The 27,351-nt window shown below is 40.9% G+C and overlaps 1 protein-coding gene across 1 annotated transcript in view; it reads left to right on the top strand.

Annotated features, from left to right (window-relative positions):
* Positions 1-1,335: 1,335 nt before the first annotated feature.
* The window catches only part of LOC124554000 (zinc finger and SCAN domain-containing protein 2-like), an 82,384-nt gene continuing 56,368 nt past the window's right edge, over positions 1,336-27,351 (top strand). The window contains exons 1-2 of the mRNA XM_047128019.1: positions 1,336-1,619; positions 25,442-25,537. Of these exons, the coding sequence (XP_046983975.1) occupies positions 1,563-1,619; positions 25,442-25,537 (153 nt within the window). The 5' untranslated portion in view covers positions 1,336-1,562. The remainder of the gene's footprint in view (positions 1,620-25,441; positions 25,538-27,351) is intronic.

Below are 27,351 nucleotides of genomic sequence, written 5' to 3'. Positions count from 1 at the left end.
GAGTCACAGCAGTATTTGACCAACGATAACTGATGCTGAATGTGCATGTCGTCATATAATATGAAGGGCTTATTTCAATAGTGGTACAAGTCCATTACCTCCACTTTTCTGTCTATAATGCTTCTGAAATCAGTGATCCAAACAAACATAAATAAAGGTTCATCTCTAGCAAGAAGCCATATGCTTGAATATTTCTGGTATCTCAACTGCAGATTTTTCAGCGCTCATTTAACTTTACGACTCTGTATCTCAAAATGAACAAAAATGGACTTGTACCACTATTGAAATAAGCCCTTCATATGCACACACAGCACATCGATCTCGTGAGGCACAAGGCTCTCATAACGAAGTATGTACGTCGGTCAACAGATGACACTAGGAAAAGTATGTTAACTGCGCTTTTTAGTTGCTACTTGCGACACTTAGTAGCGATTTGTGACAGAAATCGCAGTTTGACTCGGTAGCGAACAGCGTAGTATGAACTTTGCTCAACAGATGGCAGTGCTAACTGCGCTTTTTAGTTGCTACTTGCGACTCTTAGTTGCGACTTGTCACGGGAATCGCAGTTGGTCTCCATAGCGTACCCCAGAGATGGGAGTGTCTCCCGACAGTACGCACTTGGCTGGTTTGACGTTTACTGACCGGAAGTTGGTCTCACGTGACGAGGCATCCTGTTCGAAGACGCCATTCATGTTGATGTTTATTGTTCTGATAACCAATGTTTACACAGACACAGTAAAATTGGCTTCACTTCTATAAAGAGTGATAACACACTTAGTTCTAAGAGACAGGCACTGCTTGCGATTATGGGAGTAACTTTCTGAGCGGTATGTGATCCGTATACACTTAATTCTTCTTTCTGTTTGTCACAGAAAAGATGGACGTAGTACGAACTTAGGCCAACAGATGCCACTGTTAACCGCGCTTTTTAGTTGCTACTTGCGACTCTGAAATCGCAGAAAGCAGTGCTAAATTCGACCAATAGATGGCTCACATCTTTGAATGTGAAATACTACTTGCGACTGCTAACTGTGACTGAAATCGCAGTTAGATTCTGTAAAGTTGCTACTGTGATATCTGTGACTTCTCAGTCACTGTGATTTCTAACAGATACGCGATTTTCTGCCCACCACTACCTCATAATGATGTTACGCTTGTTCCTGACGGAGCGAGCGTACTGTGGACCTGTATTGACAGATGGCCATGCAGTTGGCTAGTAGCGGCATAGGCTGCTTAAACATTCAAGGACGTAGCGTAAAATCTATACAAGAGACCAATATGGCGCACATGTGGGTGGCTGAAACGCGCTCACCCAGCGATTGGGTGGTTCCTCGCCCCCCACCCCTCGACTCCCACAAGTGTCAATCACAAAGTTATTTTGATCGGAAGTTCAAAAGATCAGCGGATGGGTAATTGTTGGTTGTTGCAAACTCGAAGCTGCAGTGACTGTGCAGCATTCATTGATACTCGAAGCCGTCTTTTTCGTGGTGATATTTGTTGCAAAATCGGAGATTTTCACAGCATTCGAGAAGACAACTTTTGAAATAAATCGTTATTCGAGAATGGCGGACGACAGCATTGCCCGCAGCTTTCAGCGTATAATTTTTTGGGAGGAGTTTGTAAGGATCAGATGTTTTTATTTACTATTTGTGGGGTTCTGTCGTTCGATAGTTTTATTCATTTTCGTATATTTGTTAACGAACAGCTTCTGTGTTCTGACCGTCTGTGCGTTTTATAAACGTGTTTTGGTATTTTACGACTTTGTCCCACGAAAGCAGAGTATTTGTGGCCTGGGAAATTCTTTGCAACTTGTGGATGCGTTGACATTTCAGTTAAGCCGCATAAAAAGAGCAGGGAGATCAAAATTCTTGCCTTAGCTCTTGAGTAACCTTCACATTGATTCGTGCTGTAGAACAGCAGTTATTGTATACTTAAATATCTTGAGTATTATACTGACCGATGTTGCAGTTGCAATACTTGCTTTGCAGTGATTAGTAGATTTCTTAGCACACTAATTAATGTAAAAAAAATGCGTGAATGTATGGGCCGCATTTTTGCACATACAGACGCATTTACATTTAATTAAAACAGAAACAACACATGTTCTTCGAAACCGGGTTTACCTAATGCGAATTTTTGGCATAATTGTCTTTTTGCCACGTTTGATATCTTAATTCGTTCTCCGTTTCATAGATTCATCTTGAGATCCTAATGCGGCAAAGAACCAATCCTGTCACAGTGCATTACATTGGATTGACAACTAAACGTCACCAAACTGATGTATACTATTTGTATTTAGACTAGATAAAACGTAAATAATGACATTAGGAGCAAAATTGCTACTTTGAAAAACATTTTTACTGATCCAGTTACAGTACAAAGCTACAGTATTTTTGCTGGCGTTGTATTTGCTTGACTGTACAGATATATATAAAAGTAATAGTTTCCATAACCTGTAAAAACTGTAGATTGATTATGAAAGTCACTCTTAACTTGCCATTCTGTTAGTGCGAATCTTCAACTCGTAAATACTGATAATTATATAATTTTGAAGGAGTGGGTAATGATACCTATTCAAGTGGGATTTCCATATTCATCCTTAGTGTTGTTATCATGTTAAGTGCCCTTGGTATATTTACTCTTTAAACGTTTCTGTTGCCAGTGATTAACATTAGTTTCAGCTTAACTGTGAGATATACAGTCATAAAACAAGACAAAAATAATTTTATGTAGACTTTCCTCCTTGTCAGTGGTACCAAATTGAGTTATGTACAATGATGGGAAGATATTCAATAAACCCCCGTCCATAATTAAGCAAGAAATAGGGAATTCCTACCAATTCAGAAGACATAAAAAACGCATCTCATAGGCCATTTTTTAAAATAAATTGTCAGTGTATCTAATTTAGAGGCTGAAAAGTTCTGCTATCTACATGCCTCGTAGTAGTGTTTGTGGGAAAGCTGTAAGACCAGTTTTAGTGTACCATAAATATGACTCAGTATTTACAAGTGTGAGGAAATATTAAGCTAGCACCAGGAGACAAACATGAGATGTATAGTAAAACTGAGGAGGCAGCAACTGTTTTTTCAAGCTAACCACTTCCTTTCTAGTTTACTTGGTTAAACATAGGTGACATAAGTGTGATTAGCATGAAGCGGTGTAGTACTATATGATTGTTAATAGAATATACAAATTAAGTTTGTATTATGTCCTTGTCTTTTGTTAATGTAATACCTTGACTCTTCCACACCCCCAGTTTCTCCTTTTGGTGGTAGCTACAGCATATAATTAATGAATGAACCATAATGTAGAATCCTAGATATGTAGGAAAATTATTGAATTAATTATTTGTTGCCTTGCACTGTGGTTATGTGATTTATAAATCATCTGAAAGTTATCGTTATTATTACTCGTAATACCAGTGAATAAATTTTCAGGGAAGTGAGATAAGAAATCCAGATATTTGACAAGACATCTGCAAGGTGTGCAGTTATCTACTGTACACATTATTCTTACTGCTTGCATTTGGTTAATGACTTTTTTGGATTGCTATAGTAAATCATTCCACAAGATAACATGGACTGAAAGTACACAAAATGAGATACCATATTCATATCCAAGTCAACTAATGCGAAATGCAGTTAATGCAGAGCATGATAGCATGAGCATTTCCTTTTTGTGACAGCCATCTAAGTTTGATAAATTAGCCTTCACCACTCAGATATCCAGTACTTAAGCCGATGGCACCAAAACCTAAAGAAATCCCATATTTAAGCAATAACTATACATTTTTCGGTTTGATTCTTTTATTTTTGCCACATCTGTAGGTCTAACATGCTGCAAAATATATCTGTATTTATGTTGAAGAAAACCGTAAGTAGAGATCTTGTCACATCCCATCTACATGTATACTTTGAAAACAACTATGAGGTGCATGGTGGAGGGTACATACCATTGTACCAGTGATTAGGGTTTCTTCCCATTACACTCATGTATGGAATAAGAGAAGAATGATTGTCTGAATGCCTCATGATCCTTATGGGAGTGATTCATGGGGGGTTATAGCATATTCCTAGAGGGAAATACGGAAGCGTCCGATCCCACCCGTCTGCTTTGACCCCATTTTGTCACAAATATGGCGGAAACAAAAACAAACACACACACTTTCCACAAGAAGCCTAATGACACTAACGGGACAAGCGCGGGAAATGGGGTGTTTTGGGTGGGGGGCAAACTAAATATAAACAAATTTAGACGCCTTGCGTAGCTACAGTGTGTAAGTGAAGACAGCCATGCATGAATACCCACCCACCTCCCCAGGGGTAGTAACCCCTGCAACCCATAGAAGATAAAGATGCTTCAGTAGCTGATTAGTGTTTTTTGTCTTTTTTAAAAAAAAAATCTCACGGGATAGAACGAACAGATCAGAAAGATAAATTTAATAAACTAAAACAGAAATTCGAGGAAACAGATAATTAAAATAAGTAATAAGTGTTTTTAAATTAAAAAAAAAAAACAAAACTCACGAGATAGAACGAACAGATCAGAAAAGTAAATAAGATAAAACAGAACTGGAGACAGCCACACTCAAACCAAACTCTGCGCTGTCATGACGTCACACACGACAACACCCTTACGTCACGGGTCAAAGCCGATGCGTTGGATCGGACGCTTCTGTCGACCCTCCTAGAGTCATCATTTAAAGCCGGTTCTTGATACTTTGCTAACAGGCTTTCTAGGGATAGTTTATGTTAATCTTCAGGAGTCGGCCAGTTCAGTTTCTTCAGTATGTCAGTGACGCACTCCCATGGGCCAGAAAAACCTGTGACCATTCATGCTACCCTTCTCTGTGCGAGTTCAATATCCCCTGCTAGTCCTATATGGTACAGGTCCCACACACCTGAGCAATATTGCAGAACTGGCTGCACAAGTCGTTTGTAAGCGATCTCTTTAGTGGACTGACTGCACTTCCCCAGTATTGCACCAATAAACTGAAGTCTACCACCTGCTTTACCCATAACTGAACCTATGTGATCATTCCATTTCACATTCCAACAAAGTGTTGTGCCCAGGTATACGTATGAGTTGGCCAGTTGCAACACTGACTCATTGATATTATAGTCAAAGAATGTGACTTTTTTTGTTTTGTAAAGTACACAATTTTACATTTCTAAACACTTAGTGCAAGTTGCCAATTTTTGCGCCACTTTGAAATCGTATGAAGATCTGACTGAATGTTTTTGCAGTTCTTTGAGACAGTACTTCATTATAGATAGCTGCATCTGCAAAGTCTGAGGTTTCTTTTAATATTGCCTGCAACATGAACAGCAAGGGTCTCAACGCATTTCCCTGGGGCACACCTGAAATTACTGCTACATCTGATGATGACTCTCCATCCAAGATAACACTCTCGTCTCTACCAAAAATTCCTCAACCCAGTCACAGATTTCACTTTTGGTACCCCATATGATTGTTCTTTTGACAGTAATTGTAGGTGTGGTACTGAGTCAAATGCTTTTTGGAAATTAAGAAATACTGCTCCTACCTGACTGTCTTGATCCAAAGCTTTCAAAATGTCATGTAAAGAAAACTTCAAGTTGGGTTTCACATGATCAATGTTTTCGAAATCCAAGCTGGTACATATCTAGTTACGTCTGCTTACATATCTATCCGGTGCATGCTAAACTATTCAAAAATTATTCAAAACTAACAAAAATGAGCTATGCAGTAAGAATGCTTATCAACAGTAGTCAGTGGTGGACATTTTGTTCGTGTACATTCATTACAGTAGTACGGTATCATTTTCTGGGAAAACGTACACCACACCAAAACAGTTTTGCAGGAGACAAAAGGCAGTTATAAAAATAATGAAACAACCAAGCAGCATAAAACTGTGCAAACCTTTTTTTTATTTTTATTTTTATTTATTTTTTTTATTTTTTTTTTTTTTAAAGATCAAATAATCTTACCCATCTTTGCTATTATATAAGTAGTTATACATGTCAAAAAAAGTATTCTAAGGAAAAGAAAACCTTTTTATTCAAAACAACTTTGCCCATGACTACAGGAGAAAGTCGGTGCCATACATCTTAACCAGTGCAACACCACATTACGCCAAAAAGGTCTGTATCAAGCAGGGACAAAACTGTGCAACAGATTGCTCAGATGTATAAAATCTCGTTGTAAACTGCATTCTTGTAAAAAATCCAACATCCTGTCTACTGCAAAACTGCTTTTATTCAATCTCTCAAAACATTGTATGTGAAAACATGTAAGTCATACTTTTTATTGTAGTTTAATTTTAGTATGATTATCAAAATTTAAATGACATATGTTTACAAGTTGTAAAACCAACAGGTAAAAAGATTTTCTGTCCAGTATCTCATGTGCATTATATGTCCTGAAAAAGAGATTAGATGGGCAAATAAAGATATGTGTAGGAGCCTATATATAGTTAGGCCATATGTGTAGGAGCCTATATATAGTTAGGCCTACTTGACATATATTTGAGTGTTACTTAATGGTTAGAACAGTCAATGTACGGTTTCGGTGCCTACAACTTAAGGCAACACCATAAGTGAAGAATGTGTTGTTTGAATATTCGTCTTAATAATTTAACTGAGTGTAATAATATGGGACCAATATTATGACTGCTTATTTCGTGCTGACAGGATTTTAAGTTCAGATTATGTTATACATGTGTTTGTGATTCACAGATCGTTTTGAGAAGTCCCTTCCTTGAATTTGTTTTATGTGATGTTCTGTGAATCCTAGTATTGAAGGACTACTTTCAAAGATATGAAATATGACAAGATTTTCAGTTTCTCTCCATTGCAAATTTGGTGGTTTCATCTGTTCTGGTCAACAAAATCCAGCCGTCTCTTCTGTGGTCTACCACAGTCTTGTCCCTATAGGTTTCTAGTCAAGAATTTGTTTTGGAAGTCTATTTTGATGCAGTCCGTATACACATTCCAACCATCTGTTTCTATCTAGATCAACTTTTTGGTGCACTGAATCAGCTAGCAATTCATTTCTAATGTATTCATTTCTGAAGTGACCTTCTTTGGTGCACCCTTTAACACTACAGAAAAATCTCATTTACATAGCCTGGGTCCTGCTCATATTCTTTTGTGTGGGAACCAATGTTTCAGATCCATAGAGCATAGTAGGAACTGCCATGACTTTCTGGATCTTCAACTGTGGCTCTTTCTTGGTTTGTTTTAAAGCCTATTTATAATTGTTCCATAGACTGTTAAATTTTAGGATCTTGTTATCAATTTCATTGTTGAAATTTCTTCGTGTGTCACAGCTGCAATACTGAAAGTGGGCTATCTGTTACACTGTCACATTAATTATAATAATTTTAGATCTTATAGGTAATTATTTTTGCTTTTAGTATCGTTAGCTGCATTAACTGTGGATCACAGTTGCAAACTCTCATTACAATACAAAACATGCCAGTTTTACAATTGCAGTAAACATTCAAAAATATGCAACATGCTGAACATTTATTCTTTTTTCATGACTCCATGAACAAGTTTTCTGGGGGGTGTGGGGAGTGGAGGAAGTAAGCTTTGCATATCAGAGCCAGGCATGGCTCCAGAATTCAGTTCTAGAGGAGAGGGTTACAATTACTTATGTCTTCCCCCCACCCACCCAACAAAATAATGTGGTTTACCATCACTCCCACATTTGACATGTCACAGATGCCTAGGATTTTAATAATAACAGTAACAAAATACTGGAGTGAGAGATGAAAAAATTGAATTTGAGATGTATGTGACACAACATGTGTCCAGTACATATAAAAAATTCACTAAATAACGAATACACAAAGTTTTGAAGTTTTGTTTGTTCAGTCTCACATTTCAACGTAAGACCGACAAGAGGAATGGAGGATGTCTCATTGATACTTAATTTCTCTCAAAGTATATTTTTGCATATGTGGCTTAACTGTCTCAGTTAGTTCTAATCTGCTCATGAAGCTGTTCTAGAGTTGTCACTTTGGTACAGTACAACCTGTCTAACATACCCCCACAGGAAGATATCCAGGAGAGTAATTTTAAATAATGCACGTTTAGGTTTATCATTGAGTTTTACCTCATGTAAGAGTTGAACTTTGTATGCATAAAGCTTTAGGCTGTTGTTTAGTACATTGTGGATAGATGATTTTGGGACAAGGAGCACATGTAGTATCATACAGATGTCTTAGGACTTCTTGCAAACGTACCTGAAGTGTGATTAATAGCCGCCACCACTGTTACTGACACTCCACCACCACCATGCCTCTTAGCAACAGATCCTATCTCTAGACACACTTCTTTCCAGGCCTTGTTTCTCTTGGCATCAAGTGAGCTTATGTGGTACTTAGCAGAGAAATATCGTTGAAATGCAACAATGAACCCTAGTTTGCATAGCACCACTTGGCTTGTGCTGTTCAGTATCCGTGTGTTTGAAAAACTTTCAGTTTCTTCATTTTTCAGTTCCTAAAATAAAAAATGAATAAAAGTAAAAATGAGCTTGATACAACATTATAAATAATAAAATTCCACAGCTAATCTACCAACTAGCATCTGACTGTGTATAAAATGTTTTAATACAATCATAATAATTTGTTTACATCAGTGGTTGATATAGTGGAACTCGTCCCCCCCCCCCCCTCCTCCCCTCACCACAACGAGGACATATGCCTGACCAAAGACGAACACGTACACAACCTGGGAGAGACAAACTAAACTTTCCTCTTGCAGTGATGGCTTACACATATGCTTAATGGTTTGGAAATGTAACTCATAGGTGCTTATTTTTGGCAGTTGGTGGAAGCACTTCATTTGTGGCACAAAATTGGCCAAGTTCTATATATGTCAATGTATCTGGTACTAGGCCATGTTTCACCTGCGTAAACATTTGACATGTATACTGAACACATCTCCACATCCCCTTCTTTGCGTCCACCACTTGCTTCCTCCGTCTCTCTGTCCACTTCGTTGTATCACCTCTGTGTGTCCATCTTGTCCTCGCCACTCTGTCTCTCCTTCTCCCCACTCTTATTTGTCCAGCTCCTCCACGTCCTTTCTCTGACTATTTTCTTGCTCCCCTTCCTCTATCTCTATCCTTCTCCCACCTCTTTCTTTTCCACTTGTTCCCCTACCCCTCATACCTCTAGTACTGAGTGAGGTGGCACAGTGGTTAGCCCACTGGACTTGCATTTGGGAGGTTGATGGTTCAAACCCATATCTAGCTACTCTGATTTAGGTTTTCCGTGATTTCCCTAAATCGCCTCAGGTAAATGCCGGGATGGATCCTTTGAAAGAGGCATGGCCGACAACCTTCCCCATCCTTCCCTAATCCAATGAGACTGATGACGTCGGTGTTTGGTCCCCTTCCACAAATCAACCAACCAACCTCCATGTACATCTTGCATCACTCCCACTCCTCCCCTTTCTCTGTTTATCTCTTCTGCCTACCTCTCTCTATTCCCCTTCTTGCCACCTTCTCCCTCTGTGCATGCCGTGCTACCAACCTCTCTGTATTCCATTTCAGTAATGACAGTCCGGAAGGTCCTTAAAGTAGTTTGTTTACATATTTGCAATTGGCCTTCCTGTTAGTAACAGTAACTACATTTCTCTCAGACAGGAGAATGCTTTGCAATTTTGTAGCAAGGCTTATAGTGTAATTTAATTCAGTTTTTTAGTTACAGATAATACCTGATTTAAAATACTCTGTTGAGTCAGAACCTTATGATCACTGTCTTTGTGAGGTCGTATGCTGTCTGGTGCCACCAAGGGCGCTGGACACGGTAAGAGAAGTATACAAATGGAGCAGAGATGAATGGGGAATCATTCTAGTGAGGATAAGTGGGAAAATATGGAAATATGCAGACTTAAGCGACTTTGACGAAAGCGAGATGGTTGTCAGAATGCCTGGGAGGAACCACCTCAGAAACAGCAAAGCTAGTCAGCTGTTCACATGCTACTGTTGTGAGCATTTACAGAAAGTGGTTGAAGAATGCTGAAACCACGAGCAGGTGACGAGAAGCTGAATTTCCGTACCTCATCACAGAACCTAGGGATTGGAGGCTTGCCACCCTCTCTAAAGCAGGACAGCCAGTGATCCGTAGCAAATTTGATGACAGAGCACAGTACTGGAGCAGGCACAAGTTCAGTGCATAGCCTTAAATGTTTGTTCCGCAGCAGAGCCCCCTATGTCTCTGTGCAATAGCAGTGGAAATACTATCGAAGACAGTGCTGCCAAAGCAGAGTTACTAAGCACAGCCTTCCAAAATGCCTTCGCAAAAGAAGAAAAAGTACATAGTCCAGAATTCGAATCAAGAACAGCTGCCAACATGAGTAACGTAGAAGCAAATATCCTCGGAGTAGTGAAGCAACTTAAGACACTTAATAAAATCAAGTCTTCTGGTCCAGACTGTGTACGAGTTAGGTTCCTTTCAGACTATGCTGATGCATTAGCTCCATACTCAACAATCATATACAACCGTTCGCTCGACGAAAGATCTGTACCCAAAGACTGGAAGGTTGCACAGGTCACACCAATATTCAAGAAAGGTAGCAGGAGTAATCCACTAAATTACAGGCCTATATCATTAACGTCGGTATGCAGCAGGATTTTGGAACATATATTGTGTTCGAACATTATGAATTACCTTGAAGAAAATGGTCTATTTGACACACAGTCAGCATGGATTTAGGAAACATTGTTCTTGTGAAACACAACTAGCTCTTTATTCGCATGAAGTGTTGAGTGCTATTGACAAGGGATTTAGATTGATTCTGTATTCCTGGATTTCCAAAAGGCTTTTGACACTACTACACAAGCGGCTTGTAGTGCAATTGCGTGCTTATGAAATATTGTCTCAGTTATGTGACTGGATTTGTGATTTCTTGTCAGAGAGGTCACAGTTCGTAGTAATTGACGGAAAGTTGTTGAGTAAGACAAAAGTGATTTCTGGCATTCGCCAAGGTAGTATTACAGGCCCTTTGCTGTTTCTTATCTATATAAACGATTTGGGAGACAATCTGAGCAGCTATCTTAGATCGTTTGCAGATGATGCTGTCGTTTATCGACTAGTAAAGTCATCAGAATATCAAAACAAATTGCAAAATGATTTAGAAAAGATATCCGAATGGTGCAAAAATTGGCAGTTGACCCTAAATAACAAAAAGTGTGAGGTCATCCACACGGTTGCTAAAAGGAACCCGTTAAACTTTGGTTACATAATAAATAAGTCAAATCTAAAGGCCATAAATTGAACTAAATACTTAGGAATTACAGTTTTGAACAACTTAAATTGGAAAGAACACACAAAAAATGTTGTGGGGAAGGCGAACCAAAGACTGCGATTTATTGGCATAACACTTAGAAAATGTAACAGACCTACTAAGGAGACTGCCTACACTACGCTTGTCCGTCCTCTTTTAGAATACTGCTGCGTGGTGTGGGATCCTTACCAGATAGGATTGACAGAGTATATCAAAAAAGTTCAAAGAAGGGCAGCACGTTTTGTATTATCGCGAAATATGGGAGAGAGTGTCACTGAAATGATACAGGATTTGGGCTGAACATCATTAAAACAAAAGCGTTTTTCATTACGACGGAATCCTCTCACAAAATTCCAATCACCAACTTTCTCTTCCAAATGCAAAAATATTTTGTTGACACCGACCTGCGTAGTGCGAAATGATCACAATGATAAAATAAGGGAAATCAGAGCTCGTACGGAAAGATATAGGTGTTCGTTCTTTCTGCGCGTTATACGAGATTTGAATAATAGAGAATTGTGAAAGTGGTTCGATGAACCCTGTGCCAGGTGCATAATGTGATTTGCAGAGTAACCATGCAGATGTGCGTGTTCCCATGCTGACCCAATGACAGTGTCAATTATGACTACAGTGGACACAGGATCATCGAGGTTGGGCTGTGGACCAATGGAACTGTGTTGCCCGGTCTGATGAATCACGTTTATTGTTAAACCGTGTCGATGGTCGTGTCCAGGTACGCTTTCATCCTGATGGACGGCTGCTCGAAACGAGCAGCGTGCCACAGACACAAGCCAGTGGGAGGAGTGTTATGTTATGGTAGACATTCACCCGGGCTTCCGCAGGACCTGCAGTAGTAATCAAAAGCATCGTGAGAGCTATGGACTGTGTGAACATTATTAGGGACCACCTGTAACCCCATATGTTTGATGTGTTCCCTAACAGCGATGGCATCTTCCAGCAGGATAACGGTGTGTGATGAGCCCAGAATTGTGCTGCAGTGGTTTGAGGAGCGTGATAATGAACTCAGTTGATGTCTCGGCTGTCATATTCACCTTATCTGAATCTCATGAAACCCAACTGGGACGCTATCGGCCTCCAGCTCCACGCTCACAAACTGACAGCCCGTAAATTATGGGAAGAGAGAGAGAGAGAGGTGTGTGTGCTGCATTGGCATCTGGTGCCACATACCTCTGGAACCCTATCAATTACTTGTCGAATCCGTGGCACACAGAATCACTGTGTGTCACAGAAAATGATCGTAACCGTATTTTAGTGATTTTAAGTAAATAACACGGTTTAAAATACTTACTTACTCCTTCATGCTACAACCCTTGTAGGGCCTTGGCCTCCCGGACAATCTCTGCTCACTCTTCTCTGCTGGCTCTCCACCCTTCTCAAATCCCCCTCCATTTTATCTAACCATCTGGTCCTCGGTCTGCCCCGTATACGACGCCCACCAGGTTTTCCTTTGAAAACTTTCTTGACTGTGCTGTTCTCCACCATTCTTTCTACATGTCCCAACCAACATAGTCTATTACTCTTTATTTCTGTGTCACAGTATCTGGTTTGGTGTACAACTCTCTGATCTTATTATTTCTGATTCTCCAAAAACCCCTATCATTCACTGGCCCATAGATATTCTTAAATATCTTGCTTTCCCATTTCAGCAACAGCTCCTCATCATTTTGTGTCATAGTTCAGGTCTCCGAACCATGCCACATATCTAACTACTGTACGATACACAGTCAGCTTCAGATCCCTACAAAGGCTCCTTGCTTTAAACACTGTAATCAGTGCAAAGCAGCTCCTGTTACCAGCTGCAATCCTTGCATGTATTTCTTCTCTCATATCATTATTCTCAGTCACCAGTGACCCAAGATATTTAAAGCTCTCACAGCGTTCATATTCTTCTCCGTTCAAAGTCATGCCTGTTTCTCCTTCACTATATCTTTTCCTAGATGTTAACATATATTTGGTCTTTGATTAATAGTCAGCCCCATCTCCGCACCATATCTTCCTACTTTTTCAAGCACGCTTTCAAATGTTCTTACCTATTACAGTGTCTACCTGAGGCATAAGGAATACTTTCTACTGGTTTATTTCATCATAACAGTTCTCAAAGTGTAGTATTGCCTATGTTACGCATATTTGGCTATGCTTATGATTACAGTTGACACGTTATTAGCTTTTCAACTAATCAAATGTGAGTGAGAATCTGACGGTCATAAACTTTAAAGATGCAGAGAAGGTCCTAGCTGTTATTTTTCAACCAACATGTGGCTCGTCTACAGAGAAGATGGGCAAAATGGTCGATTAGCACAATGCCTGTGTTATGAACGATTTCCAGGTCAATTTTTGCAAGATTGGAACAGCGGCTTAAGGGAACTAACACCTTCAGGGCTAACAGGGCCAATTGTGGTCATCACCAGACGCGACGCACTGTTGACCTGGAAGAGGATGTCTTCTGACTAGTTGATGAGTACGGGAAACATCGCAGGCTATGTGGATGTATCCCAGTGCAGCATCTGGAGATTTCTCCACAAACAGCAACTTTCCCTGTACTACCTCCAGAGGTTGTACTCCTTGAGTCAATCTGATTTTGAGCCACGTGCTGATTACTGCATGTGGTTCCTACACTGCAGTGTCGACATTCCAGACTTTCCTCAGATCGTTCTTTTCAGAAAAGAAGATCTGGTCAACCATCATAACAGCCTCATTTGGGATGAGGAAAATCCTCGTGCCACGCATCCCAGTGGATTTCAACAGTGTTTCGGTATTAATGTGTGGGCTGGTGTTATGCATGGTCATCTGACTGGCCCGTGTATTCTACCACACTGTGTAACAGGTCACAGCTAAGTGGTCTTCCTGTGAGACATACAGGTGCAGCATTTGGAGGTGTGCCATTGCATATTTGTCGGACGATAAGGTTCCAGTGCGATGGCCACCAGCAGCTTCATGAAACATTCAGGGAGAGGTGGATAGGTCACGGTGAACCAATTAATTGGCTGCACAATCTCCCAATTTAATGCCTCTGTTCCTCTTCTCCTCCTCTTTTTTTTTTAAATCTACATTAAAAGTATTGTTTACGAGACTCCTGTGGAATCACAGGATGTGTCTGCCTGCATAATGGCTGCAGCAAAGGTAATTCAGGAAACTCGAGAACTTTTATACTGTGTGCATGTGAACATTGTTTGTAGGTACATTTGCGCAAAGAAACTGCATCTTTGAGTAAATATACTAGTTCACACTGGGACAAATTGGTTGATGCATGTGCCGGATATCTTTGGATGTTGTGTCTAAGTCATTTATCTTCCAAGTGGCAAATTTCCGGACATGGGTTTTTTACCAAATATTGCTGTTCTGAGTGCCCTCTAGAACTTTGTAATAGGCATTGTGAATCACCCAGTCGATTTATGCATGGCAAATACATTTTTTATCTGTGATTTTAGGTTTTCCTGGTGTAGGGAAATCTTGAATAATTTTTGGTTATTCAGGCAGGTGGCATAGTTAAAAAGGCACAATATTTTGGCAAGCCAACTTCTTGCAATCTTCAGGCTCAAACTACTTTCTATTTGACGGAAATTATTACAGACAGATGGACTACTGATGAGCTGCTCACTATCACCAGTGGTGGTCAGCATGCTTTTGGAGGCATTTGGAGAAGTCCGGAAGTCAGTTGTCTTCAAGTCCTCGTGCTTTTTTTGATATCTGGACAATAAATTCGTACTCTGACTCCACGGATGACATCACCTACAAGACTTCCTGCAACACCTGAATTCGCTGAACCAGAACATCAAATTCATGACAGAGGTAGAGGAAAACCACCAACACACAGATGTGGAAAACCATTTAAAAACCATATCCAGGCTATCCCGCACACCGGCCCCCGTAGTTACCAACTGCACATCTCTATTTGGCCCCCTGCGATCGGCAGAAGTCGGCTGACTTTATGCCACTCCGGAATGTTTACTTTCGTTGCCAACCTTAGCTACACTTTGTGCCGTGACAATAAGTAGCCATTTTGAATATAGTGTTTATCTGCATGCACTGTTGTGAATAGTGATTGTTAATACCATTTACAACAATGAGTGAAGAGGCTGTATCTGGTCCTTCTAGTGAGTCACCATAAATTTTCGTGTCACTTCCGTTTCTTTTATGCACTATAAGCTATACACTGGCTGCTCTGGGAAAAGGAGTTGGGGGTTGTCTCGGCAGCCGATTTGCTACAAGCTGATTGCAAACTTCCGCTCCCAGTATCCTACATGCAGGGGCCAAGTTAAAGTGTGCGATAAGTAATCCACAAGGCATGCCCGCTTGGCTAGCCTCGCGGTCTAACACACTGCTTCCCGAGCAGGAAAGTGTGCTGGTCACCGACCCAAATCTGCACGGCGGATTAGTGTCGAGATCCAGTGTGCCGGCCAGCCTGTGGATGGTTTTTAAGGCAGTTTTCCATCTGCCTCGGCAAATGCGGGCTTGTTCCCCTTATTCTGCCTCAGTTACACAATGTCGACAATCGCTGCACAAACACTGTCTCTACGTATGCGTACACCGTAATTACTCTACCACGCAAACATTTGGGCTTACACTCGTCTGGTATGAGACGTTCCCATGGGGATCCACCGGGGGCCGAACCACACATTAACCGTGGGTTCGGTGTGGGGCGGCGGTGGGGTGGGTGGACTGCTGTGGCCTGTCGTGCGGTTGTGAACCACTGAGGGCTACAGCAGGTCGAAGCCTCTCCATCATTTCTAGGTCCCCGGTTTAAATACACAATCCACGAGGCAGATTCAGTCTGGGTCCTGTACCCCCCCCTTTTCTCTGGAAAGAGTCACTTTAATGAGCTCAGCTATCTGGGTGGGTTCCAGTTAGTCTTAATATTATCTTTGCAGCCTGAATGGTGATGATAAACTGGGGCTTGTAGTATATTCCTAGATTCATTGTTTAAGCATATTTTGAAACAGTGTAGGTGGTCTTTTATATTTTTGAGCATCTGCCCTTTCAATCTTTTCAGAATCTCTGTGGCATTCCACCAAGTGTCAAAAGAATATGTAATCATTCAGGTTGCCCTTCTCTGTATACACTGAATATTCCCACTAGTCCTGTTTGGTATGTATCGCACATACTTGAGCAATATTTTATGATTGGTTGCCCAAGTGTTTTGTTAGCAATTTCCTTTTTAGGGTGACCTCAGTTTCCTCCTATCCTATAAATGATTTTATAGTGTCCGCAATCGAACAAGTCCGGGAATGACTCTGGAAAACTGTGGTGGCTGGCAGAATGGCCAAGAGCGTTGACAACGAGTCACCAGAGAATGACAGGTGGGTGACAAGAGAATGCCCAGCAGTGGAGATGAGATGGCAGAATAACAAGTGCAAAGGTCAAACCGAGATAGAATAATAAGATGTAGCGAATTCAGAACCAAGCCAATGATATGTACACTGATGAGCCAAAGCTTAATAGCTTGTTTGTCCATCTTTGGAATGAAATGCATCACTGAGCCTGCATATTAGGGATGCTTGATGGTACGTTTGTGAAAGTATGTGGCATTAGATGTCTAAGCACAGGTCATGTGATTCACTTAAATAAGGGACCACTGATTTACTGATTTGCATAAGCAGTAACGGCACCCTGTAGTGACACAGATGGGTTTCATAGGATTTACATCAAGTGAATTTGGTTGCCGAGACAGCAATGTGAGTTCACTATAATGCTCCGCAAACCACTGTAGCATGGTTCTGGCTCCGAGGCACAGACAGTTGTACTGCTGAAAGATGACATCGCCGTCAGGGAAGAGATCAAGTGTGAGGGGACGCAGGTGGTTCACAGCTGTCACCGTGTCTCAGTTACTACCACAGATCCCATGCAAGTGCGGGAGAATGTCACCTGTAGCATAATATTGCTCCCACCAGCCTGCATCTGTGTTGCATTGCACGTTTTGAGCTGCCGTTCACCTCAGTGATGGCGTTTATGGACACGACCGTCAACCTAGCATACCAAAAATGTGATCCAGCTGAAGAGCTGAAACGTGTCCATTGATCTATGGTTGAATCCGAATGATCCTGTCCCCACTGCAATCGTAACTGAGATGTCGTTGGGTCAACTTGTGAAGACAAAGGGCTGGTGTGCCGAGGAGCTCCATGTTCGACTATGTACGGTGAACGGTGTGCTCTGAAACACTCGTGCATGCGTGAGCATTGTGATCTTTTGACAGAGGTGCGACGGATCACCATCTGTCCTACTTTAAAGAGCTGACAAGCCTCCAAACCCCACGGTCTGTGAAAAGTCATCGATGTCCAACCATTTAGCATCTAGTGGTAGTTTCATTGTCCTCCTGCCACTTTCCGTAGATGTTCGAGGCAGTAGCATGTGAACATTTGATCAGCTTCACCATTTTCGAGATATTGTAATATCTCTTTATATTCGATGAATTATTCTGATACAATTCTACCCTGGAATGACGTTTACTAATTTTCTATCTTCATACTCGCAGAATCCATGCACAAAGTAGTTTCATACAATAGCTATGCCATGAGCGCATAATTATTCTTTTTAGTACTCTCTCTGGTGGTGGTTAGAAAAAACTTCCGAGATTGTCTTTGTGCCGAGTAGCCTGAGCATTGTTTGAAGAATTGTAATCTGAGTATTGAGATTTATGACAAAAGGTAACTGATACGAAATTGTACGATTAAAAGGAAAATATATACTTATATTGCTCTTTCATACAAATTGTGTGTAACAATTTACGTTATTTGACATTTGAGAATTAATGATATTCGTCGATATATTGCGTAGTTGTTAATCAGAAGGGAACTTCCGAAAGACTGGATACGAACCTGCATTTAATAATCCAAGAGCTCCATTACTTCTTCAGAAGGTTAAACTTCATCAAATCCAAATATCCGCTTGATCTGAGGTATCCCGACTGATTATACAACGCTCCCAAAAATACGAGGCATTTTATTTGTACAGATTAGCAGACTGCCGCGAAGCACGAGCCTGCAGAGAAGAAGAATCATTGCCTGATTTCATTCTAACAAGTAAAATTTCTGAATCATTTTGAGTGACCGAGTTATGACTGTGTTTCCTATTATGAATGATTGACTGCTCGAACTAATTGACAACTACATAATTACATAGATAGGAGGAAAAATTACAATATTTGTTCACAGGCTCTGCATAATAATAATTTGCCCTTTGTCAAAGTAGCTTATCTCAATGGATTTTACCATTTGCAACCCATATCTTCGTTAGCGTGGTCCCCCATCCGTGTATGCTCCACTTACATGCTGTTGTTGCCATATTGTGGTGGGCAGTGGTCATAATGTTTTGGTTTATCATTGTATTATGTAAATTGAAGGTGGAGAGGGGTAGGGAGAAAGGAATAGAGATGAAAGAGGAAAACAGTTGCATCGGGGCTTTAAGTGGAATCTGCAGCGACAAGTGAAAATGTATGCCAGACCGGGTCTCGAACCCGAGATGTCATGCATACTAGGGAGTTGTGTTAACCATTGCGCCATCCGGACGCAGTGTTTATCACAGTTGTGCGGACTACATCGGCACGCTCGCCAGCATGCGTACATTCCCATCCGGCACCACCTATCCACAGTCCCTGTTGTGCTTGCCAAATTTATATTCCTGGTAGAGGTCAAATGTTGGTGTGCATCCACACTGAAGGTTGTGGACTCACTGCCTATCAAGGCAAATCAATTACATGAATGTGTGGTTTCTGTTCTTTTGGACATGCCCGAAAGAACAGACGCCACACATTCATAAATTGATGTCTAGCGAGACCTGTGCAGTAATAGAGAGAAATCACACCTAACGGATTGAAGAGGCCTAACTGGCGCCCTTAAAGCGCAGCCCAGATAGGCCAGCCGGACAGGCGTGGTTTATGGCAGCACTTCCATTGGTGCCCACAGCACCTCTGTAGTGGCAATGCTGCCTAGCGTCTGTTCTTGATATCTGTACTGTCCAGCGGGTCTTCAGACACACTGGACTGGGACACCAGAGATTTGAAGTCTGCCATCACTTTTACTTGTGACTGTGTTGATGTGACGGTTCCATTTCATACCCCTGCAAATTGTTCCAACCAGGTGCGAAGGTCACTCCAAAAGAAATGCACACTATTTTTTTTTTTAAATCCACCTTTTATTCTACATGTTTGAAAGTTTTACAGTGTGTATATACATCCTTTAGGAGCAATATTTTCATTTCTCCACATAATTTCCATCCCTCTCAACTGCCTTACGCCATCTTGGAACCAGTGCCTGTATACCCGCACGGTAAAATTCTGGACCAACCTGTTGGAGCCACTGTTTGGCAGCGTGCACAAGGGAGTCATCATCTTCAAACCTTGTTCCATGATGTTTCAGTTTCCCAAAGAGATGGTAGTAACATGGAGCCAGGTCAGGAGTGTAAGGTGGGTGTTTCGGTCCGTCCGAGTTTTGTGATCGCTTCCACGGTATTTTGACTGACTTGTGGCCATGCATTGTCGTGCAACAGCAAAACATCCTGCTCTTGCCGATGTGGTCGAACACAACTCAGGTGAGCTTGAAGTTTCTTCAGTGTCGTCACATATTCATCAGAATTTATGGTGGTTCCACTTGGCACGATGTCCACAAGCAAGAGTCTTTCGGAATCGGAAAACACCGTAGCCATAACTTTTCCAGCAGACGGTGTGGTTTTGAATTTTTTTTCTTGGGTGAATTCGCATGATGTCACTCCATCGATTGCCTCTTCGTCTCTGGTGAAAAACGATGGAGCCACGTTTCATCACCTGTCACAATTCTTCCTAGAAATTCATCTCCACCATTCTCGTACTGTTCCAAAAGTTTGCTCCATACCGTTTTTCTTCTTTCTTTGTGAGTCATTGTCAACATCCTGGGAACCCACCTGGCACAAACCTTTTTTAACGCAAACACTTTCAGTATTCTGCAAACACTTCCTTCCCCTATCCCAACGTAGCGCGACAGTTCGTTCACTGTGATGCGTCTGTCAGCAGTCACCAATTTGTTAACTCTCTGCACATTGTCTGGAGTGTGTGCAGTATGAGGCCTCCCGCTGCGAGGACAATCCTCAATATTGTCGTGCCCGCTTTCGTCACGTAACCTGCTCGCCCACCGACTAACTGTACTGCGATCGACAGCAGCATCTCCGTACATCTTTTCCAACCTCTTGTGGATGTTTCCCACTGTCTCATTTTCACAGCACAGGAATTCTATGACAGCATGTTGCTTCTGACGAACGTCAAGTGTAGCAGCCATCTTGAAGACATGCTGTGACGGCGCCACTCACGGGAACAGGTTGAACTAAGTTTGGAAACAAGTGGGAAGGATGTATCTACACACTGTAAAACTTTCACACATGCAGAATGAAAACTGTATTTTTATGAAAATAGTGTGCATTTCTTTTGGAGTGACCCTCGTATTTGTATGAGTTGACCAATTCCAGTGGTAACTCTTTAGTATTGTGGTCATAGAGAACAACATTTTTCTTTTTGTGAAGTTCACATTTTTATATTTCTGTTCATCAAGGCAAGTTGCCAATCTTGGCACCGTTTTGAAATCTTTCAAGGTGTAACTAAATATTTGTGCAGCTTTTTTCAGTCAGTACCTCAGTATACATAGCTGCACCATCTGCAAAAATCTGAGGTTACTGTTAATATTATCTATATATTACATGAACGGCAAGGGTCGTTTTGCTTTTGTTGATGTTCATCTTATATCCCCCTTTCAAGACACTGTCCATTCCGTTCAACTGCTCTTCCAAGTCCTTTGCTGTCTCTGACAGAATTACAATGTCATCGGCAAACCTCAAAGTTTTTATTTCTTCTCCATGGATTTTAATACCTACTCCGAATTTTTCTTTTGTTTCCTTTACTGCTTGCTCAATATACAGATTGAATAACATCGGGGAGAGGCTACAACCCTGTCTCACTCCTTTCCCAACCACTGCTTCCCTTTCATGCCCCTCGACTCTTACAACTGCCATCTGGTTTCTGTACAAATTGTAAATAGCCTTTCGCTCCCTGTATTTTACCCCTGCCACCTTCAGAATTTGAAAGAGAGTATTCCAGTTAACGTTGTCAAAAGCTTTCTCTATGTCTACAAATGCTAGAAACGTAGGTTTGCCTTTTCTTAGTCTTTCTTCTAAGATAAGTCGTAAGGTTAGTATTGCCTCACGTGTTCCAACATTTCTACGGAATCCAAACTGATCTTCCCCGAGGTCCGCTCCTACCAGTTTTCCAATTCGTCTGTAAAGAATTCGCATTAGTATTTTGCAGCTGTGACTTATTAAACTGATAGTTCGGTAATTTTCACATCTGTCAACACCTGCTTTCTTTGGGATTGGAATTATTATATTCTTCTTGAAGTCTGTGGGTATTTCGCCTGTCTCATACATCTTGCTCACCAGATGGTAGAGTTTTGTCATGACTGGCTCTCCCAAGGCCATCAGTAGTTCTAATGGAATGTTGTCTACTCCCGGGGCCTTGTTTCGACTCAGGTCTTTCAGTGCTCTGTCAAACTCTTCACGCAGTATCATACCTCCCATTTCATCTTCATCTACATCCTCTTCCATTTCCATAATATTGTCCTCAAGTACATCGCCCTTGTATAAACCCTCTATATACTCCTTCCACCTTTCTGCCTTCCCTTCTTTGCTTAGAACTGGGTTGCCATCTGAGCTCTTGATATTCATACAAGTGGTTCTCTTCTCTCCAAAGGTCTCTTTAATTTTCCTGTAGGCAGTATCTATCTTACCCCTAGTGAGACAAGCCTCTACATCCTTACATTTGTCCTCTAGCCATCCCTGCTTAGCCATTTTGCACTTCCTGTCGATCTCATTTTTGAGACGTTTGTATTCCTTTTTGCCTGCTTCATTTACTGCATTTTTAATTTTCTCCTTTCATCAATTAAATTCAATATTTCCTCTGTTACCCAAGGATTTCTACTAGCCCTCGTCTTTTTACCTACTTGATCCTCTGCTGCCTTCACTACGTCATCCCTCAGAGCTACCCATTCTTCTACTGTATTTCTTTCCCCCATTCCTGTTAATTGTTCCCTTATGCTTTCCCTGAAACTCTGTACAACCTCTGGTTCTTTCAGTTTATCCAGGTCCCATCTCCTTAAATTCCTGCCTTTTTGCAGTTTCTTCAGTTTCAATCTGCAGTTCATAACCAATATATTGTGGTCAGAAGCCACATCTGCCCCTGGAAATGTCTTACAATTTAAAACCTGGTTCCTAAATCTCTGTCTTGCCATTATGTAATCTATCTGATACCTTTTAGTACCTCCAGGATTCTTCCAGGTATACAACCTTCTTTCATGATTTTTGAACCAAGTGTTAGCTATGATTAAGTTATGCTCTGTGCAAAATTCTACAAGGCGGCTTCCTCTTTCATTTCTTCCCCCCAATCCATATTCACCTACTATGTTTCCTTCTCTCCCTTTTCCTACTGACGAATTCCAGTCACCCATGACTATTAAATTTTCGTCTCCCTTCACTGCCTGAATAATTTCTTTTATCTCGTCATACATTTCATCAATTTCTTCATCATCTGCAGAGCTAGTTGGCATATAAACTTGTACTACTGTAGTAGGCATGGGCTTTGTGTCTATCTTGGCCACAATAATGCGTTCACTATGCTGTTTGTAGTAGCTAACCCGCACTCCTATTTTTTTATTCATCTTGTTACAGTCACCTTTTTATCAATTTCTGATGCAGCGATCCTGCTATGCATTGCCACCAATTATTTTCCAAACTTTGTTCCAACTGCATTGGTTCAAGGGCTATAAGGGAGTTTGTATTCTCTGTTGACTAGCTATAAAACTCATATAACCACATTTCCAGTAATTCCTCTGTATTTTAATGGGTCTCCTAAACTTTGATGACATCACAAAAAAGCTTCCAAATTAGAAGTTTTACTGCCCAGATTGCAGCTAATACATATCCTGATTACTCCACTACTGGCCTTTAAAAGTTCTACACCACGAAGATGACGTGTTAGAGACGCGAAATTTAACCGACAGGAAGAAGATGCTGTGATATGCAAATGATTAGCTTTTCAGAGCATTCACACAAAGTTGGCACTGGTGGTGACACCTACAACGTGCTGACATGAGGAAAGTTTCCAACCAATTTCTCATACACAAACAGCAGTTGACTGGCGCTGCTTGGTGAAACGTTGTTGTGATGCCTCGTGTAAGGAGGAGAAATGCATACCATCACATTTCGTCTTTGATAAAGGTCGGATTGTAGCCAATCGTGATTGCGGTTTATTGCATCACGACATTGCTGCTCACGTTGGTCGAAATCCAATGACTTAGCAGAATATGGACTCTGTGGGTTCAGGAGGGTAATACGGAACACTGTGCTGGATCCCAACGGCCTCGTATCACTAGCAGTCGAGATGACAGGCATCTTATCCGCATGGCTGTAACGGATCGTGCAGCCACATCTCGATCCCTGAGTCAACAGAAGGGGACGTTTGCAAGGCAACAACCATCTGCACAAACAGTTCGACGACGTTTGCAGCAGCACAGACTATCAGCTCGGAGACCGTGGCTGTGGTTACCCTTTGCGCTGCATCACAGACAGGAGCACCCGCGATGGTGTACTCGACGACGAACCTGGGTGCATAAATGGCAAAATGTCATTTTTTCAGATGAATCCAAGTTCTGTTTACAGCATCACGATGGTCGCATCTGTGTCTGGTGACATCGCGGTGTACGCACATTGGAAGCGTGTATTCGTCATCGCCATACTGGCGTATCACCCTACGTGATGGTATGGGGTGCCATCGGTTACATGTCTCGGTCACCTCTTGTTCGCATTGATGGCACTTTGAACAGTGGACGTTACATTTCAGATGTGTTACGACCCGTGGCTCTACCCTTCATTCAATCCCTGCGAAACCCTACATTTCAGCAGGATAATGCACAACCGCATGTTGCAGGTCCTGTACGGGCCTTTCTGGATACAGAAAATGCTCGACTGCTGCCCTGGCCAGCACATTCTCCAGATCTCTCACCAATTGAAAATGTCTGGTCAATGGTGGCTGAGCACCTGGCTCGTCACAATACGCCAGTCGCTACTCTTGATGAGCTGTGGTATCATGTTGAAGCTGCATGGGCAGCTGTACCTGTACAAGCCATCCGAGCTCTGTTTGACTCAATGCCCAGGCGTATCGAGGCCGTTATTACAGCCAGAGGTGGTTGTTCTGGGTACTGATTTCTTAGGATCTATGCACCCAAATTGCGTGAAAATGTAATCACATGTCAGTCCTAGTATAATATATTTGTCCAATGCTTACCCGTTGATCATCTCCATTTCTTCTTGGTGTAGCAATTTTAATGGCCAGTAGTGTAGTTTCAGCAAAGTTATATTGACCTCTTCGGGTCATCGGACATGTAATGATAAAGCCCCTCTGTGTGGCACATTGCTGTCTGGCTGTTGAAAACATGGCAGTAAATTCACAGAACAGACACTCTGACACAACGCTAAGTACACTAAAATAAAAGCCATAACTGGATCAGCAAGGCACAGAAGTATCAAGTACATCAGATAGAGCATATCCACTGCTATCAATAAAACTTCTACTTTGGAAGATTTTTACATTGATATAGAGATCACTCGGCTCTGACAATGCCAGGTAAATACATTTTATAACCTCAGTTAGACAGAACTCTTTTTTACAATTTCAATGAAACTCGTTACAACACTGCAAGTGACATATTGAGAAAAAAGAGAGAGGGAGAATAACAGATTTTTTACAACAAGCTTCTTTTTTTCTGGTATGAAATCATTGTCATCTGGAACTCGTCTTGTCTGGAGTCCACATCATCCCGAAGTTGCAAAGGCAAAGTGTAATATAAATTAAAAAACAAATGCATGCATACCAGAAATTCCTGTCTGTACTACCATCTAAAATCAAATTTCTCCACAGACATCTTTTGTCAGTATAGTAGAAGGAAGTGAGGTGTGTTGCTACTTCAAATAACGACGTACACCACTGCACTGTGTTGCTTAGGAATAATATTGGCTCCCAATGTCATTGTCTCTACTGCTAGTTTGTTGTTTTATTTTTTTATTTTATTCTTTTATTTATTTTTATATATATATATATAAAAATAAAAAAAAATGGTGCTGTTTCTTTGTTACAGGTAACTGAAAAGCTTAACATGGAGTCAGCAGATTGTCCCGAAGTGAAGGAAGAAGTTGAAGAAGAGCAGTGTTGTATTGACATGAGTTCTCCATGGGTAAGTATCAACAGGACTCTTTCGTATGTATGATCCATAGCTGCGGTGAATTTCTCAAAGGAAGTGACTTTCCTGTGTAGGCTTTTTCTGGAGTTTTGAAATATTTTGTTTGCAATTTAAACAATGGAAAATCGTGAATGGAATAACAACACCGTTGGGTGGCTTGCGGAGTATCAATGTAGATGTAGAAAAGGTTAGATTGGTACTCGCAACTTAGAGGAGGTGCTGAGTTGCAGATAGGCACAATGAAAAGGCAAACAGTTAAGCTTTCGACTGAAAGGGCTTCTTTGGAACACACACATGCATCTATTGTCTCTGGCCGATGTCACCTGGCTGCTGGAGAAAGTGGCGATTTATGTGTTAGGTGTGCTTGTGTGAATGTGTGTGTGTGTGTGTGTGTGTGTGTGTGTGATTTCTATTTCCGAAGAAGGCCTTTTGGACGAAAGCTTCATTGTTTGATTTTTCATTATGCCTGTCTGTGACCCAACACCTCCTCTATGTAGTGGATAGTAATCTCCCCTTTTCACATTTTTGGTGTTTGCAGTTTGTCGCATTTTGAAGTGGCTGATGTGAATTATTTGAGAATGTGTGGTAAAACTTTTAAGTTTATCTGAAACGCAGTAGTGTCTTGCAATAGTAATAATGCAGCAAGCTCCAAGGATCACATCATCCTGATTGAGATTTGTAAACTATGCCATTTTTGGTGTTTGTGAATGTGCCACTCTGGAAATAAATTAGAACACTACATCAGCAGTTGCATTAGTATAGCTAAAAACCGAAACAAATTGCTTATTTCAAAATAAAAGAATAGCACCTCCATCGAGGAAGTGTCACCTGCTGCGTACCTGATGTGACAGTTGCTGTTTTTGTTGTTGTTGTTGTTTGCTGGGTTCTTCAGTCCAAAGACTGGTTTGATGCATCTCTTTTCACTTTTGACTTTTATGTTTTTAATTGTGCGCATCTCAAGCCCAACGTGCCCATGGGGCTAAGCTTCGTGTATTCATTCGGCAAGTGACTGCCCGGTACACTGACGAACCATTTCCATTGCATTATTTCTTGTATACGTCACAGAAATATGTCAGGGGTGCTAATTACTGGTCAATGTTTACTAAATATTGCTGAATAGTTCATCCGTTACTCTGGACATTTTCTTCGTGAGCATATGTATTTTTTATGCGCCAGTGATCATGCATCCGCCAACAACAATATTTTTAAATTGCTGCAATCTTGTTCTTGCAATTTTGCATCAGCAAACCTCTCTTACATTACTTTTCTGTTGATAATGAAATTAAAAAAAGATCCATTTAGCCTGACTATTATTTTCATCTATTGATTATGTATCTTTGAATGAATCTGATTTTTCTGCTAGAATTGATAAATATCAGGAGCTTTTTCACTAATGATGATCTTTATCCTGAAAATGTAACTGGCTTTTAATAATAGAGTTTTTGCATTTGAACCTCAAATATGGATATTCGAACTTTGCTTTTTGTTTCATTTTTTATTCAAATCAGAGCTTCATGGATAAAGTAATCTCTTTTCTCGACTGCTTTGATACTACAGTGGCTCATATTATGATTACATAAAATAGTTTTTCATTTACTTTCAAGTAACTGATTGTGTCAGCCAAAAATAAAATTCAGTCCATTTCATTTTGAGATTCAATTATAGGCCCATATGGTTGCTAGCTACACATTTAAAAGCCCAGCTTTTAATTTTAAATACAAATAACAAATTTATTAGTTCCTTTCCTTAAACTCATGGTATAGCATTCTGAGCAATTTACACATATTTCTTTACCTTATGAACCTAAA

Source organism: Schistocerca americana, chromosome 11 (assembly GCF_021461395.2).
Source record: "Schistocerca americana isolate TAMUIC-IGC-003095 chromosome 11, iqSchAmer2.1, whole genome shotgun sequence".
NCBI lineage: Eukaryota > Metazoa > Arthropoda > Insecta > Orthoptera > Acrididae > Schistocerca > Schistocerca americana.
Note: the sequence above shows the minus strand (reverse complement) of the source record. Positions and strands in the feature narration are given on the sequence as shown.